Source organism: Neltuma alba, unplaced genomic scaffold (assembly GCF_004799145.2).
Source record: "Neltuma alba isolate B1F8T4 unplaced genomic scaffold, ASM479914v2 tig00005686_pilon, whole genome shotgun sequence".
In the NCBI taxonomy this organism is placed as follows: Eukaryota; Viridiplantae; Streptophyta; class Magnoliopsida; order Fabales; family Fabaceae; genus Neltuma; species Neltuma alba.
In genome coordinates, this window is record NW_021634198.1 from 131,655 (window position 1) to 151,203 (window position 19,549).

A 19,549-nucleotide genomic window follows, 5' to 3' on the forward strand; every position below is an offset into this window, starting at 1 on the left:
AAATGTTAAATGAAATTTTGGCAGCATGAGAATAAAACGATAGCTGAAATATTGTTGCAATGAGGAAAAATAAAATGGGGATAGAGGATTACAATATAAATGTACAATCGCTATTATCTCGTAGATTCGTTGCCCTCTTTAATCTTTATACTCATGAAAAAGAAGGGGGATGTCATGAAGTGGAAACATCCACCATCCTTTTTCAAATGAACCTGAAGGCAAGTGTAGCAGGTATTGAGGTCAATGGCATAATGTAAGAAGAAGAGGAAAAATAATCATCAAAGAAAGAAAACAAAAGCACCGCAAGCTGACTTTATCCATCATATCCTCAGTGGCTTCTCTCCACTGTCACATCCTCGCCTGAAAAGAATCACTGCCGATCCCTCTCATCTCTGCCTCCCAACTGTCATGGCTTCTCTGTCGTTGCCAAGGCTGCTAGATCTCCCTACCGTCCTCACTGAGAAATTAAAAAGAAGAATGCAATGGAATAGAGAGGGCAAGGACCAATGTGTAGCCCTCACTTTTGTCACTCACCTTCCTATAGCCATGATCTCCTCGTCTCTGCTTCCCCAGCGTCATCGCCGTTCTCATCAATGCCTCTCCCCTGTTGTCATGGTCGCCAGATCTCCCCACCATCTTTAGTGTTTAGCTCCTCATTAGTGAAGATGTAAACTAAAGAAGAAGAGACCAATGAAGAAAATCTGAGTGAGGGTGTTTGAAAAAGAAATTAATGGTTGGAGGCTGAGAAAGAGGATTGGGAGGGGTTGAGAAGTGAGCCGTACAAGAGAGAGATAGGGTATGTGTGATGCCGGAGAAATAGGAAGGACAAGACATTGTTGACAATATTCATAAATGAGGAAGATTCAAATTTCAAAATATGAGAAATGAGGCGGGATTTGAAATTCAAAATATAGTCTTTGCACGCAGTCATTTATACGAATCATATGACAAAGAGCCCGATAGACTATCATTAAGCTTAAAATCCCTAAACAGTAGAATGAGTCTGAAGCCAAAAAAAATACTCCCTCCGTTTTTTATTATAAGAGACATTTGATGCTTATGGTATGTTCCCATATATAAGAGATACTTAAAAGTTGTCTCTATTTTTTTGTATTGATTTTCTATTTTACCCCTATTTATTTTGTCTCCAACTCATACTCCCTCCCTCCCACTTCTCTTTCTTTTAATAATTTAATTGTTCTCTCTCATACTCTCTCTCCTTATTAATGGGGGTATTGTTGGAAAAAATATTATACATTTTACACATTAATTGTCCTCAATTAATTTTAATTGTTTTTTTGATTAACATGATTTGGTTATTTATCTCTTATAATAAGAAACGGAGGGAGTAAGCCATTTAAGCTGCGGCTTGAGTGGAACAGTATTAAAAGATATATTGATGATTCTTTGCATTTCTATTTCGTAATTTGCGCCTGACCCACAAAATTGAATTGCTCTGACCGCATAGCTGAGTGCAATCACTTTAAATTTATTTAATATAGTATTTTGTCATACATGCATAATCTTAATACCATTAACAGCGATCCAGATTTTCACTAGCCTTTGTGCGAAGCTAGCTCAACATCGGGAGGAAAATCTACATCAGTTGGCTTGTAATGATATTGCCGAGCAACCAGGAGAAAATAAACCATGTTCAGAGCCGCAATCACAGCAATAAGGTAGTAGAAATAGTCCAATCTACCATCATTGATGTCATTCGTGAGCCAATCTGGATGCGTCTGTGTTCTTGTGGTGCGATGAACTGCGGTCACTAGAATCGTGCTCACGTAGTTAGCTCCAGCAAACGAGCAAGAGAACAAGGAATTAGCAATGCTCCTCATGTGTTCGGGAAATTGTCTGTTAAAGAACTCTATTTGTCCGATTATATTGAACGCTTCACACATACCCATCAGAATCAGTTGTGGTGCTAGCCACATCACCGACATGGGGGCGATTCCTAGTGGATTTGGATTGGAATTGGCTGAGTCCCTTCTCACCTTCTCGACCATACCGGCGACGATCATGGAGAGGATAGAGAAGACCATGCCGATTCCGATTCTTTGAAGCAGAGTTATGCCCCCTTCGTGTTTGGTGATTTTCCTAAGTGATGGTACGACGAACCTGTCGTAGAAAGGGACCCAGAGGCCTATGGTGAGGAATGAGATGACCCCAACTGAACCTGCTGGGATTTGGAACTTAGGTCCGAGGTGTCTGTTCATTTTTAAGGCTTGTGATACCGTGAATGTTCCTTGTTGTGCCATTGAAGTCAAGCTGAGGATCCCAGCAGCCCAGATTGGGAAAGTCCTCGCTAGGCATTTCACTTCTTCTACTTGCTGTATGCTGGTAAGCCTCCACTGGTTCACTCTGGTCCCATCTGGGTTCAGCTCACCCTCCATGATCAGACAGGCTTTGTTTAAGCTCCTATCCAACAAAACAATAAATAAATAAAGAACCCCAGTGATGTCATTACAACATAATGATTTGAGACCTGTCTAGCTTCCTATTCATCAGTCCTTTTCTTCGAGAAAATAGCTAAAGGTATAAGTAAGGCCTACGTAATCAGATTTCTTGCTGATCTGTTTGACACCCAGTTCTAATAGAATAAGAAATTGTCCATGATAGAGATGTTTAACCTGAATTGATCAGTCAAAGGGAGTTTTGACAAAAAGCTGGAACCTTCCTGTAAAGGCGGATCATAGAAAACCCCATCGACTTTCTCATCACTTGGAAGCTCCACATGTCGCTTTTTGTAAGCAGCAACTAGGACCTCCGCAATGCCAGAGAAAATACTCCCTTCTGGTTTAACATGCACATAGATCCTCCTCCCAACGAGGAACATGATGATTGAGAGGAACATACACACAGTTGGTATCCCAAACCCTATCTTCCAGCTAACAGAGTCTTGAATATAGACCACCACCGTCTGGGTTATCAGCAAAACCAGAGTGAATGTAGTGTAGTACCAATTGAAGAAGCTATTGATCCCTTTCTTGCCTGCACCAGTAGTGGGATCAAATTGATCAACACCAAAAGGGATACTACAAGGTCTTATACCAGCAGAGCCTATGGTTAAGAAACAGAGTCCCAGGATCAGAACACCAAGATGAGTACTGTTAGCTTTCACACACTGGTTCTGTGCTAGTTGCTCAGGAGTGCAAGGTGGAGGATGCAGGTTGGGTGACCAAGCTGTTAGAGTCACTATAATCATCCCCTGTTTAGCAAATTTTTCAATTAGAGGGGGAAAATCTGATGAAGAAAAAAAATGGAAGAAAAATCCAAAGGAGAGAGTGGTTGCGATTTTTTGGAGTGACGTGACTGTAGCTTGAACACGTGAAATTGAAATTCATGTCATAGATTTCTGGAGAATTTGTCATCATACTGGGTACAATTCAAATATCTTCTTATAATATTGAAACTTGCAATTTGTCCATTCTTTCACCCTTACAATTATGACTTTATTTCTTACTTAAAAATTTTGAAGTTGAATTGCGGTTACTTATATTATACCCTTCTTTTCTCACAGTCTACAACAAAGTTATCTGAAAACATCATGTTCATAGATGCAAAGGGCACTTCCCTTGGCACTGTAATTTTCTCAAGCTTGCCACAGCGGAGAGAACAGTGCAAACACTATTTTATTGCAAATTGACTAAAAAGTAAATTTTTTTCCTTTGCACAGAAGATTATTATTAAGGTGAGAATCCGAACACAAGGTAACAAACAATGAACAAAGTTAAATGGGCTTCTCAGACCAGTTGTACAGAGGCAACATCTTTTAGAGAGGGGACTACCGACATCCTTTTCTCCTTAAATTATATAATTTCCATGTTTTATTATAGCTATAATTTTTTAATTTTAAATATATATACACATATAGAGTAATTTATTTATAAAAATTTTCCTTGAAAAAATCAAATTCAAAATCGTTTGGCCTTAAATATTATTAGAAAATTTTAATTTGAAATGTAAATTGATTGTTATATGAAAAAAAATTTAAAAAATTGATGGGAAGTTCAGACAAATTAAAAAATCACATCTTTTTACCTGTACACACACATTTGTGTGTGGTATATGGTGAGTGTGCGTGTGTGCGGGGTGTTGGGTGTGTGTGTGTGTGTGTGTGTGTGTGTGTGAGAGAGAGAGAGAGAGAGAGAGAGAGACTGTACCAGAAGGGAAGCAACGGAAGCATAGGCAATAGTCTTGAAGCGACCAACATAGGCGTCGGAGATGAAGGCACCGAGGAGAGGAGCAAAGTTGGTAAGGCCAAACCAAAGGTTCATAATGTTGGAAGCAAAGACTTGATCCATATGAAGCTCTCTCGTCAAGTACACCATAAAGTTCGCAAACAACCCAAACACTGCCAACCTCTCAAACGTATCATTCCCTGCACTTACCCAAAAATATAAAGAACCATACATGTTAATATGATCTGTGAAATAAAAACACTACTTTTCTTCTTCATTATAACACGTACGTATCTGTAGAGGAACTTAATTAAAGACTTCAATAATTAATCACGGACCTAGAATAAAAGGCATGGCCCTCCATCCTCCAGGCTGCTTCTTCTTCTTCTTCTGGTGGCCACCTTCCTGCTTGTCTGAAGAACTTGAACTGCAAATGCAATTTCTGCAGCACAGAAGCCACCATGATGAAGAAGAAGAAGAGCTCTTGGTTTCTTTGTCATCTGCTGATGAGCCTGACATTTCTCTCTCTGCTTACGTACTGATCTCTTTGTTCCTTTTTCCAACTAATGATCTCTCCCTCTCTACGTATATAGATATGGAAGATTTGGGAGCACCCCCTTCTCTAGGCTTCTGGGTTGGAGCTCAGGGATAAGATGAGTCGCGACACTGATTTATACGTACAGAGGCGTAGAGACAACAGGGTTTAAAATCCCTTTTCAGTCCTCTACTTTTAGGTGAAATTATTTATTCGTCTACGATGATTTGTCATTCATATAATTATTAATATTATTCCGTTTGGTTAAACAGCAACGTATTTTTAACACATAAATTGGGACATGCAATGTTTTTATTCTTTTTTATCTTCAATTACAAGTCATGTATTTTTTATTCACGTAATTAATTATATTGCTATTCTTCATTTTATTCTATCTACATGACAAGTACTATATATACATAGAAAATTGTTATGAGGTCTCAATTATAAAACAATTACAAAAAAAATCTAAATGACAAATGAGAAGTTATTATTTCTTGTAATAAAACTTGTCATTTACTTTCTCTGGTATAAACGTAGACGCTAAATAACTAATTTATAAAAATTAAAGATATCAATTAATTTTGTTATTTATGAAAAATATGTGGGTTTCTCTAAAAAAATTTCCTTTAATAATTTGCAGTGAAATTTGATTAATAGGAATAATTTGAGAAAAATTATAACTTTGACATGCATAATGAATTATGATATGTTCATGAGCAAATCAAATGGGTCAATCACGACTTAGGAGTATGAATTATGATATGTGGAGCGGTGGCTGCGTGCTGTGCTTGTCATGTTCAGTGGGGGTCATTCTTCAATGTATACGTCATGAATCATTCACATATCATTGCTTGGTTGCAAAACTATGATATACTAACTCCGATCCTTAATATAAGATCATATTTAATTTTTATTTTGATCCTAAATATAAGATCCCAATCCATTTTGTCTTTCATATTTATATTTTTTTTTCCAGAGTAACTTTTCTAACAATAATAGTTCTAGTCAATACACTTGATTAGTAAAGATATTTTAAGAAAGACAACACCTATTTAGGAGAAATAACTAACTCAACTTACTTTCTTAATCTCCTCAAATTAGTCACTACTAGTTCTTATAATTAAGATAGGAGGTATTACATACCCATCTATATGTAGCCTCCCTCTATCCTCTCTCTCAATATATTCATCTTCATTATACATTATTGTTCATGTGTGAAAAAAAATTACTATTTTCAGTCTTTAATATAAGAACCATATCAATACTGTCTTGACTGATTTAATGACCTGTCACAAATATGTATTGATCTCTCTGAATTATTCTCTTTAACCATGTCCATTGAAACACCTATTAGTGAGAATCTTTTACAATTATTTTTTTTAAAAAAAGGAGATAAAATAGACTGAAATGTTATATTTAGAATCGAATTTAATTTTCTAATTAGCTTTTATATTTAATATTAGAGGTAGTATTTTTAATAGCTGTATTGAACCAATATATTACGTGTAGAAATAAGTAACGAGAGGAAATTATGGAGATGAGTTTCTAATTCCGAAGCTACTAATAATGATTGAAGTTCGAAGATCGATGGAGTGGAAGGAGTCACGTTTCAATGTTTATTATAAAGTTATAAGCAAAATAACGTGTGTTGATCATGAAATAAAACACATCTATATTTTGGTAAAAAGCTATGGTGACTTCAGCTCCAAACGTATTTCCAAACATTTGTCCATTCATCATTCCTACATCGTTAACAGGTAAGCCACTTCCTCTTCAATCCTCTCAATCATCTCTAAAGACCTTATTTAATTTTTATTTGGATACTAAATATAATATTTCAATTCATTTTGTCTCTCATATTTATCTATTTTTTTAAAGATAGTCCTTCTAATAATAGTAGTTTTAGCCAATAAATTTGATTAGTAAAGATATTTTAGGAAAGACAATATCTATTTATTACAAATAATTAATTTAATTTATTTTTTTAATCTATTTAAATTAATTAATTGGTTTTTATATTTAGGATTGAAGATAGTATATATAGTTAATTATTTTTCCTTTTGGAAAATATTTCAACTTGCTCTCTTTTATAATTTCATGCTATATTTGAATTGACCATCAGAACCCCTACCGCCTTCATGATTAAGTTTGACTAACGTACACTTTTTTGAGAGTTATCACATCAGGGAATCGGGACATCAATCTGTGCAAATATATACTACCTCCGGTTCTTATTATAAGATCCCGTTTGATTTTTTGTTTAATCCTAATTATAAGACCCCAATTCATTTTGTCTCTCATATTTATGAATTTTTTTCAAGATAATCCTTCTAATAATGATAGTTCTAGCCAATATACTTATTTAGCAAGGATATTTTAGGAATGACAACACTTATTTATTACAAATAACTAACTTAACTTACTTCTTTAATCTCCTCAAATAAGTTAACTGGGTCTTATAATTAGGACAGGAGGTAGTATATTTTAATAATACATTCAGTTTATTGTCTGTTTCTGCCAGGAGATTAAATTACAATAATACTGAAATGCATGTAACAGCTTTCTTTTTACGTGGATTTCATCATAAATTCACCTTTGGCCCAAAAAAATCATAAATTCAGGAAGTTTTCGTTGGGCTTGGTCAAATTTTCAATCCAACAGTGAAAGTTAAGGGAGCTGTTTGCCAGGAGTCGTCATTAACACAGTAATTGACACGAAGCTTGATGTTTAATTTTTGGCTAATTATATTTTGAAGCTGATCTGCAAACACAATGGACGCAAAAAGGTGAACAAACTAAAAATCTGTTTTAAAATTCTATTTCTCTACGGTAAATTACTCCTCTAATTCGCATAAATTCAAAAGACGGGTCATATGCAATTAATACTCATCCGTACCACTGCTCTGATCCTAGCCACTTGTTGGGGGATTTTTTTTGTCCTGGGCATTTTTCAATTTTATTTATATCTAATTATTGCTGGAAAAGGAAAAGAGAACGAGAGAGGAGTGACAATGATTTGTAACTACAAAAATTTTGACAAGAATGAATTGAAAAAAAATTTATCTATTTAACGATAATGAGTTACAAATAACTTATAAAAATTAGAGTGATATGTTTGAGGGATAAAACTCACTGGTGTGGGCGACTCAATTCAAGTCGCAAGGACTGCGTATCATTAACTCTAATCTACAGATACCTAATTAATTAATTAATATATTTTGATAATTATTTGTTACCAAATACTACCTCCAGTCCTAATTATAAGAACTAGTTGATTAATTTGAGAAGATTAAAGACAAAGGTTAAGTTAGTTATATGTAATAAATATGTGTTGTCTTTCTTAAAATATCCTTACTAATCAAATATATTGGCTAGAACTATTATTGTTAGAATGACTACTTTAAAAAAAATACATAAATATGAGAGATAAAATGAATTGAAGTCTTATATTTGGAACCAAAATAAAAATCAAATAAGATTTTATATTAAGGATCGGAAGTAGTATATTATATCCACCTCTCTTAGCCTTACCATTAAAAGATTTTGAATCTATGCATCTATAGCTGCCCCAAGCCCCCAGTCATCCTTAATTTAATTTGTTGTGACGACTGTTTATGATTTGTTGCTATTATATGGTTAAACAATTTTTATTGTTTGATTAAAAAAAGAGACTTAATTAAATCATTCCTAATACCTTGCTCTGTCTGTCTCCTTAATTAGTCGAGACAAAGAATCAACACTCTCTCTAGATCAGTCATAGGCATATTTTGTTAGGTTAAAGCTTTACCTAAATCATAAAGAAATGTATACTTTTGATAAGATATAAGATTAAGTGTACTTAGCTAAAAAGAAATTGACTTGTTCTGTGAAACTTTTTCAATTAATTCTTGAACAAAATAATTTATCACTAATATGCGATCTTTTGCCCAACATATTATTTAAAGCATTAGTTAAAAAAATCAATTTAATACATAAAACTACAACTTTCAAAGAATAATTAGAAAAATAGGGGTCAATCAAACGCGTTGCTCATTGATAGTGATAAGGATGGCGGCTGGCCCTCTGGCCTTTCAGTGAAACAGGAGCAAATCAAACAGCAATATTCATCAATGGAGAAAGCGAAGGGAAGCCACAAAAAGACAGAGACGTAAGTATCAAACAAAGAAAGCTAGTGGACGTAAAATTAAAATCCTTTAATTTCTCATGGCATTACATGAATTTTGAATTCAATTTTAATTTGCTTTTTCCACCCCAACATATACCGTTCACACATCACCATCATATCACAATTTGGCCCATTTGATTTCATAATTTGCGCCCTCATGGATCACACATCAATTTTAAAACTGTTGATTAGTTACTCGTGAAGATAATGCTGGCTGATTTAACATTGGACACAAGTTTATTTTTTGGATGACAACTATATCTAATTGTGACTCTTTTCCCTTTTACCAAGAATACCGGTAATTTACAGAATTTCATACACTAAAAATATCATCATTAAAATTGGTATCCTTTTAATCAATAAAATTTCAAACTAATCCATAATGCATGAAGTCTTTTGGAAAGAAATTGCGGTCCAAAATATAAAAAGTTATCAGGATAATTAATGACATTCTTTAATTTTGTCCCTCTTAATTAGAAGAGAGAGTTTTGAATACAAGAGGACGATGAGAGACAATAAAAATATATTTTTTAAAAAAATACTACTTTACTACTTTCCAATTGACTTGAAAGAGTGCACAGTGCGCATACAAATAAATTATGTATCAACATGGTTTTAATATGAGAAAATTCTAGAAAAAACCCTTGGAACATAGAAAATTTCAGATTGGGTTTTGGAATTTTGAAAATAACACAAAGGGTCAATGACCCAATTTGTCATTTGCAAAATCAAGAAGAATTGACAACTTTGCCCTCATTTGTTATTAACTACAAGACACCTGACTACGAAAAAGTGAGTAGTTATTTTTTACACAAATCTATATAACGCCTAAACCCTTATAGTGATTCCTTAAATCATTGTAATGAATACAAATTAGGGCAAAGTTGTCAATTCTTCTTGATTTTGCAAATGACAGATCGGGTCATTGACCCTTTTTGTCATTTTCAAAATTCTAGGACCCAATCTGAAATTTCTTATATTCTAAAGGTTTTTTTTTTGGATTTTCCCTTTTAATATTGTGGTTCAGTCAAGTTGTTATATTAATACAATTGAGACCAAATTAATTTAAAGATGAAAATGACCTCCCGATATAAATTAGACGATTTCGTATCAAAGGGGACGATCCCTTGACTTGAGCTGTCATTAATTCTATATTTACTTTAATTAATGTTCACCAAATAACTAATGTTGCACATCACTTATGGGTAAGGACACTGAATATTATCTACTTTATATCTTCAAATGATCATCATGCTTCCTTTGGATAGATATTGTCCCCCTAATATTTTAATGTGAGTAAATGCTGGTCTTGCCACTCATTTCCCACTCATTATCATATCTAATGTTTTAAAAACCGGACCGGACGTTGAACCAGAAAGATTAGCGGGTCATGGTTCATTCAATTGGGTTTGTGGTCAAACTGGTGACATAATAATTAAATAAAAAATATTTTATCCATACATAATGATATAAATATAAAAGACATATCAAATTGTTACATAATTTAAAAGTAAATATATTTTGAAAATAAAATTATTTAAAATCAATTATTTTATAATACATGTAAAACCAAAAATGAGATAATATTTAAAAAATTTAGTATTTCCAATATATTTAAATGTCAAAATAAGCTATTTATAAATATAATAATATCATAATAATAGTAGAAAGACAAAAATTAAAAACTTATTTTAATTTTTTAACAGCGTTCACAAGTTCCCATACGCTTCTTCAAGTTCTGACCAACAAAAAAAAAGAGATAGTTATAGGACACACAGTAAAAATACTCAACGGGTTTAATACTTTTTTTATTTTCTTCTCTTTCTTGTTTGTTCCTTTCTCCTCTTTCTCCTTTCTTCTTCTTCGTCATTTATCTTCCATTCAACTCCGGTGAGGCCAGACGGTGACCAATATTTTAAGGAGAACTTAAGCTATCCGGTTATTTCAAAACTGTTCTGGTTTCTGGTTTAATAGTGATTTCCGGCTCAAAGGCCGGCTCAAAATGGCTAAACCTCAAGAACGGTTTTCATGTGCAGCCCAAGCCGTCCTCATCTCAGGTCGACGGTCGGACCGTCCTGACTGTCCCATCCGGTCCAGTCACAAAAACATTGATCATATCCCTGGCCTCATAAATTTGTTGTCTCTACATTCCAAGCTTTTCTAGAAAGGCAAGCATGAATATTTTCGGAAAAATTGTCCGAAAATTCTTGTTTGATTTTTTTTTCTTAAAAGAATTGGAATTCAAAGACTATAGCTATTTTTTAATGAGCCATGTGCAACATATATTTAGTGCTGTGTGAATTTGGAAAGCTTTCTTTTCCTTATTAAAAGGATTTTAAGGCTTTGTTTGGTTTAATGGAAGGGAGAGGAAAGAGAGGAAAGATTTTGTTTAATTCATTAGGAGAAGGGAGGAGAACTAATTATAAATTGATGAATATGTCTTTAACTTTTTATTATTTATTTCTATATTTATATCAAAATCATTATTTTCTAATTTATAAAGATAAAAAAAGTTATATCACATGTATAAAATATTTCATATCTATAAAATATATACATATCATAAAAAAAATATTATTATCATCATCAAATATACATATCATAAAAAATATATACTTGTTGTATCATATCGAGAAAAATACTACAATCATGACAAAAAAATATTATATCATCATTATCAAATGCTCCTCCAGTTTTAAATACAAGACCCATTTTGTAATGTAAATTACACTAGAAAATGAGTTTTATATTTAGGATCAGAGGAGCATCATTTAAAAGGGTTTTTACTAAAAAGGATTAACTTGGAATTTAAAAAGAACAGTCGCTATAAGATTTTTAAAAAGAAGTTACTGAAAAAGATAAATTTGAAATATTTAAAAACTAATATGAATAATTTCTTTTGTTTTGTGGTGAAACTAATATCCATAATTTCATTAGAGAGACATAATATTTTTCTTCCTTTCAAAAAATCTCAAATTTAAAAAGAGCAAAAGGATAGGAGGGGAGCACTAAATGATAATTTTTTCCCTCCCCTTCCCTTCATTTTTCCAAACCAAACACGATTTCTCATTCCCTCCCTCTCACTTCCTTCCAAAACCTTCCAACCACATTTTCACTGGGTGCAACATTTCTTTGATTATGTGCAGCTTGTGCATAATTAAAGATATACTATCTCCGGTGCTTAATATAAAATCTCGTTTGATTTTTATTTTAGTTCTAAATATAAGATCTCAATCCAATTTGTTTCTCATATTTATGTATTTTTTTTTAAAGATAATCCTTCTAATAATAGTAGTTTTAGTCAATACACTTAATTAATAAGGATATTTTAGAAAAGACAACACTTATTTATTACAAATAATTAACTTAACTTCTTTCTTTAATCTATTCAAATTAATCAACTAGTTTTTATATTTAGGACCGGAGGTAAAATTGCATATAGTTGAAGACTTGAAATAGAGTTGCACCTATTAAAAATGAGTTGCGTATGGTCTTTAATTATATTTTTGGTGCCTCTGGGCAATAAATATTTCAATGGGGGATTTTGAGCAATTTAATAAAACAAAAAAGAAACAACGCGCTTCTCTTTTTTTTCGAACTTGAAAAACCTGGCTTCATTTAATTTGGTCGCTTTTAAATCATGTGAAAACAGATGGGCTGTGTGAATGGACTATAATCTTCCAACTTGACTAGCCGGCCATTAGATAGTAATATCCTATTAACAGTCTTCTTAAAATGACCGGGATAAGATTTTTATTTTATGTGTTCATGAATTAAACTAATATTTAAATTAAGGGTGTTTAAGGCCGGCCCGTTCCGGTCCCGACCTTATAGGGACGGGACGGGTTTGTCCGAAAATTTTTCAAAATGGGACAAACCAGAACGAGACAATAAAAAGGACTGGAACGGGGTGGGACATAGGACGGGATCGTCCCGTCCCAGTCCCTTTTATTTTTTTAATTTTTATCATATTTATATAACATCGTTTTTTAAAATATTTTTTTTAAGATTTGATACTATTATATGGAATTACGGATCCATTTATTGAGAGCTTTTATATTTGTTGATGACTTAAGACTATTGATGATTGGAATTTTCAACAAGCTTTTATTATGTTAAAAGCTTTTGTTTAGAGCTTTTAATGGCTATTTTATATAATATTTTGGTCTTTTGTTTGAGAGTGCCCAAAGAAATAAAAATGAAAACAAAAAGATATTTTTATAAGGCCTAAGCCTAAAACCTACAATAAGGGGAAAAATAGATTTTATTATAACAGGCCCAATAACTCAAAAAACATTAAAAAAAAATATCAGGACGTCTCGGTCCCATCCCGTCTCGACCGGGATTAGGACAACATCGAGACTTGACTGGACGAGATGCGGGACAATTTTTCTATCTCATTACTGTTTATCAGGACGGAACCAGTACAGGTCTGTCCTGCTCTCGATCCGTCCTGTGAACAGCCCTGATTTAAATGAAGCCAATATTATGTCTCTTTCTCCTCTCGGGTATTTCAAAATTTGGGCTCTGCCATGGGATAGTATTTTCAAGCCCATGAATATATGTTTGCGAGATACAAGCCCATAGGTTAACTCAAAAGCTTGTCTCAAAATTGGGCCGATCCTTAAGTACCGTGGTGGGCTTCGTCTTTAAGAAGACGAATTTTTCTTTAAAATAAAATATTTGTTATTTAAAAATAAACTAGAAAAATGAGCCTTCCCCCTTTCCTTCTTTTCCCCCTTCTGAAAGATAGATATTCATAGATTCCTTGCTTATCAAAATTTGAAAATAGATGCTTTAGATATCGTAGTTTTATTACGATGTTTCAAATTTCACAACATTTTATATATATATATATGTATGTATGTGTGTATGTATATCTGTGTGTGTATATTTGCCAACGCATGTCGTTTTAGATCTACACGAAGAAATGAACACCTTCAATGCTCTCCTGAAGTGTATACATGAAAGCAATATTAACGATATGGTGTTTTTTTTAATAATGGGTGAGCTTTTGAACTCCAAAACTTATAAAAAAAATGATGAGTTAATACAAACTTTGATCCTTCAAATTTATTATTATTTTGATTTTGGTTCTTCAAGTTTTAAATTATACGTTTTGGTCTCTCAAGTTTCTTTTTATTTAAAATATTAGTTCTTATAATTTAATACTCCTCTGGTCCTTAATATAGGACCCAGTTCTTGAGTTGGTTTTGGTCCTAAATATAAGACCCATTTCTCATATTTATCAATTTTCTCTAAATTACCCCTATGGATACTCTCTCAACTATAATCAAGTAGAAGAGGGAGAGGTGGTATTAAGAAAGATGATTATGGTGTTTTAGGAAAAATGTGTCACTTTTTTTATAATTAACTAACTTACCTAACTTCCTTAATCTAATCAAATTAGTTAAATGGATCTTATATTAAGGACCGGAGGAGTAAAATTTTGGATCATTTTGCCCTTTGAGAGATCAAAACCTATTGTTTGAAATTTAAAGGACTAAAACCAAAATGAGGACAAACTTGAGGAATTAAAAATTATACTAACCGAAAAATGATTTATGCTCAAAACATGTAAGGTATGAAGCAAGAGCAATAGGCAAAACACAGATTACAGAGCAAAAAACTTGTATCCTTTATCTGTGGGATAATAGTAACCGCATATATACTAACAATTAGGGCTGCACGTGGGCTGGGCTGGGCAGGGCGGGATCCTTGCTCGATGCCTAGCCCGAAAAATGAACAGGCTGAAAAATGAAGCCGTTGCCCAGCCCTGCCCATGAAAAGCCCTATTAAGTTCAGGTTGGGCAAACACGGGCTGGGCAGGGCGGGCTTCCATGCCCAACAAGTCAATATATTATATTAATTATCTAATTATTTGCATCCCTCTAAATAATCTAATGCAACTTTATATTAAAATGGCAACTTGGTTTTAATTTTGTTATTACTAATTAATATACTATAAAACTAATTTTTATAGTAGCTAGGAGAAGTGGACTATGACAAAAAATGTTATTTGTATATTTTATTAAACTTAATTGTTTTTCTAGTTTCTAGCTTTTAAAATCATTCAAAAATAAATAAGTATAATGAACGTTGAATATTGATGCAAGAGTATGTTTGATTCAGGAAATAAATATGAGACAAATAAAACATATAAATAAAATTATATATATTTTTGCGGGCTGTGCCAAATGGACAGGGCAGCATACCGTGTTCGATGCCCAGCCCGAACATGTCCAATGGTTCTTTTGGGCCATTTTTTTAAGGGCGGGCTGGGCATTTTTTTGTAGGCTTGGGCGGGCATTACAGGCAATTGGGCTTCATGAACACCCCTACTAACAATGACACATTTAGTACACGATATAGTTGTAAGTATAAGAAGATGCACAAAATATATAATACTCCTCCGGTTCTTAATATAAGACCCATTTAACTAATTTGATTGGATTAAGAAAGTTAGGTAAATTAGTTGATTATAAGAAATGTGACACGTTTTTTCCTAAAACACCATAATTATCTTTCTTAATACCCTCTCTCCCTCTTCTACTTGATTATAGTTAAAGGAGTATCCATAAGGGTAATTTAGAAAAAATTAATAAATATAAGAAATGGATTTTATATTTAAGACTAAAACTAACTCAACAATTGGGTCCTATATTAAGGACCGGAGGAGTAGATGCCCCTATTACCTACCAACAAAGCTTGACACACTTGGTAGATGATTGGGTATCTTAAATACTCCTTCGGTCCTTAATGTAAGATATGTTTAACTAATTTGATTAGATTGAAAAGTCAAGTAAGTTAGTTAATTATAAGAAATATGACGTGTTTTTCCTAAAACACTATAATCATCTTTCTTAATATCTTCTTTCCCTCTTATACTTAATTATGGTTGAGGGAGAATTCATAAGGGTAATTTAAGAAAAATTGATAAATATAATAAATATGTTTTATATTTAGGATCAAAATCAACTCAACAATTAGGCTATATACTAAGGATTGGAGGAATATAATGTTTTGGGTTCAAATCAATCTGTGTATGGGGAAAAATATTGAAAGAAGCAGAATTCACTTTGGTGATCTTTACGCCCGTGGAGGATTAGAAAAGGTGAATTGAAGAGCTAGCCACATCATAGATATGGCTGCAACGCCATAAAAATTGACCTCTGTGACAGCTTTGCTTAACTAGAATAGCTGAAAAGAACTCAGCAGAAGCAGCATAATGGAGATGTTATCAGACAAAGATGTCAATACTTGTTCGTTTCATAGACTTCACTGTATATCATCTTTGAGCTTTCTATGTAACCAATGTGGGGAATAAATGAATTTATCTAAAGCCCAATGACACTCTTAACAGAAATGTTACTTTCAATGGAATAGTAATTTTGTGCTCATGGAGAATTTCCCATGCGTTAGGTATTGCAAATTCGGTTGCTGCTATAATGGTTTGCTTTTAAGAAGCAATAGAATAAGAAATAGCATGGATTTCCAATCTCAATGCAATTTCTTCTCATGTCATAGCGTTGATGGCGCTTCAGAAAGGGACTTCATGCTCCAAAATAAACATAATGGCATATTCCCTCGCAGAAATCTCTTTCCACCAAATCTAAGTCACGTATAGGACTTGCTGGATTTATGTATAGGACTTGTTTGGTAAGGTATTTGCACTTTCCTTCTCAGATATAGCATCTCCATAAACATATAATTGAGATTGTTGCTTCTTCTTCCTTTAATTCTTCTCCTTTCAAAGCTTTTAAAGAGTTAGCAATTAGTCATTTCACTTAATTATCTTGATAAGGCTTGTTGTTATTGTACTTGATACTTTGTGAGTTTTGTTGAACTTGATTCACATGCTTGTATGTTGTTTCAGAAAAAACATGCTTATTATAGAACTTATTCTAGGATTTTGTTTATCAAAAAGGCACAAAGTATTTGATAAAATGTTTGGACAGAGAAAGAGCTATAAAGTATTGTTGTTCGGTACTAAATATAAACATCTCTTTCCGTAGGAATTCGAATATTGATTCACTGTGTTATAAAAAATTATTATTATTATTATTTTATTACATTCAATTCCAATTGGAGAGACAATTTCATTAAGCTCAACAATAGTTCATATAACATAATGGGCCTGCCAAGTTAACAAGGAACTTGAAAGCCCATCGTCTGATTTAGGAACAACAGAAACGCAAAGGAAACCCAAGTATAAACATGAGAGAAACAACAACCCAAACATAAGACAGCAGAAATAGAAAAGGCCTGGGTCTGGTAAAGGCCCAAATATATTATAACAGGGGAATGGCATTTAGGATCATTAACCCAAAAAAAAAAAAGGTACTGCCGATATTCTGTTGATGTTTTAACTATGCACTTAAAACTTTCGAAAATTTGCCGAAAAACGTACACACGTGCGGTAAATTTTGAATATACTACCTCTTATCTTTAATATAAAACCTAGTTGACTAGATTAAGAAAACTAGTTAAATTAATTATTTGTAATAAATAGATATTATCTTTTTTAAAATATTTTTGTCAACAAAATATATTGGTAAGAACTACTATTATTATAAGAGCTATTTAAAAAACAGAAAATAAATATAAAAAAATTATGGTTTTATATTTAAAATCAAAATAAAAATAAAATAAAAAGAACACCGCAATGTTTGCCCTTTTTACCATGAAACGCTGGTTAAAAAAAAAATTGACTGTAAAATTGTGTTGTTTACTTTTTAGCTTTCATCACACAGCTATCCGTACATTTTTAGCAGAATTATCCGTACCTTTTTTTGGAAAAAATTACTCATTTAAGTAATTAATATAAAACCTAATTAATTAATTTAAATTAATTAATATGATATATATTTTTTAAACATTCTGAGCATCTTCTTTAATTTTCTTTCTTTCTCTCTTATTTGATTTTTATTGGGCAAATATTCAAAGGATTAATTTGAAAAAAATTAATACATATATAAAATATCTTATATGTATGATTAACATTAATTTTATAATTAACTCCTATATTAAGGATATAGACTGGAGGAGTAATTTTTATTTAACTTCATGGATCTCTGTTCTTACAATTCTAACTATTTAAAATTTTAGTTACTATAAATGGCTTTTGTGATATGTGTAAATTTAATAAACTTTTTTTATTTTCACTTCAATTAATAATACCTCCTTAATATAATATTCACTTTCCTAATCTTTACAAATTAGTTTATTAGATCTTATATTAAAAATTAGATGTAAGATTTTTTCTCTCACTCATTATCTCATTTCTTTTTTCTCATACGAATATACAACCTTCGTAAAAATGGGTGTATTTAGAAAAGAAAATTACATGTATTGCACAATTATTATTTTTAACTAATTAGGATTTTAATCTATATGATTTGATTAATCCAAGTATTTAATAACGGTCTGGTTGATTTACATCCGATATGACGATAACGTCCCAACAGTTTCCCTCTTCCCTCTTCTACGGCTTCTCTCCTCACTAGACCGTTCTCTTTCTCAGTGTTACCGAGGGTTATAAGATCTAATTAAATAATTTAGAGAGATAACTATAATTTGAAAAGATTAAAAAAATTAAAAATTACTTAATTATAGTATATTTTATATAATCTTTTTAAAATAGTCATGTATAAAGTTATATCATATATCATTTTATAAGTTGGGCAAATTAATTTAAGAAAAAAATAAATATAAGTACTTTAAAGTAATTTTTTTAGTTTTCTTAAACTCTTAATACTAGTTAATCAGGTCTTATATTAAGAAATAGAGATAGCATTTGCAATGCAAATTAAAAATGATTTAGACATAATTTTGTATTATTAAATTCATGTGCAAGAATTAATTAGAGTGAATTTAATCTGTTTACATAAAATTTAAGACAAGTAGTATTATTCATAGTAATCTTTATAATAGGTATACATGTCAAATATTTCTTCAAATATAGTTTTAACCAATACACATATTTAATAAAGATATTTTATAAAATATAACACCCATTTATTATAAATAACTAGTTTAACAAATTTTTTAATCTACTCAAATTAGTGCAAGTATTTAGTATATTTTTCTAGGTAATATTACTAGTATTTAGTAGTTCTTTAGTTCTATTTATAAGTTACCTTCAACATGTTTCATATAGATAAAGAAAAATCTGAAATTTCATTAACTCTCATTTAGAATTTAATAAATTTTTAATTTTATCCATATTTAATATATATTATACCTCATGAAAATAAAATCAAAGCAATAATAAATGAAATGTAAAATTATGTATTTATATCAAAAGTTTCTCTCTTTATCTTATAAATAAGACTAAAATATTTTTTCTATTTTTATTCTATAGATAAAACTAGAGAAGTATATTTTTTAAATTGGAGACACGGTCGAAATTACTTATGGTTTCAAGATCAGTGAATCTAAAATTGAAATTTGAAATTAAATATAAAATAGGTACATCCACTATGATGTCCCGAAGATTCTGCGTTTGAAATTCAGATTTAATAGCTGACATTTCCACGAGCACAGGATCTTAGAAACGAATCTAAAGTCGTGGATTAATGAGAGTTACATTATTATCCCTTAATACATGAACAATGCTAGCATACTATTATCACATTTACCCTACTTTTATTTTGATCATAAA

At 31.8% G+C, this 19,549-nt stretch overlaps 1 protein-coding gene across 1 annotated transcript; it reads right to left on the bottom strand.

Annotated features, from left to right (window-relative positions):
• Positions 1–1,454: 1,454 nt before the first annotated feature.
• On the bottom strand, positions 1,455–4,834 carry LOC114748330 (protein NRT1/ PTR FAMILY 2.13-like). Its single transcript, XM_028936689.1, has 4 exons — positions 4,523–4,834; positions 4,167–4,384; positions 2,634–3,211; positions 1,455–2,421 (listed from the first exon to the last, which is right to left on the bottom strand). Exons 1-4 carry the CDS (start codon positions 4,701–4,703, stop codon positions 1,557–1,559), a joined length of 1,842 nt encoding a protein of 613 aa, XP_028792522.1. The 5' UTR covers positions 4,704–4,834; the 3' UTR covers positions 1,455–1,556.
• Between the last annotated feature and the right edge of the window lie 14,715 nt (positions 4,835–19,549).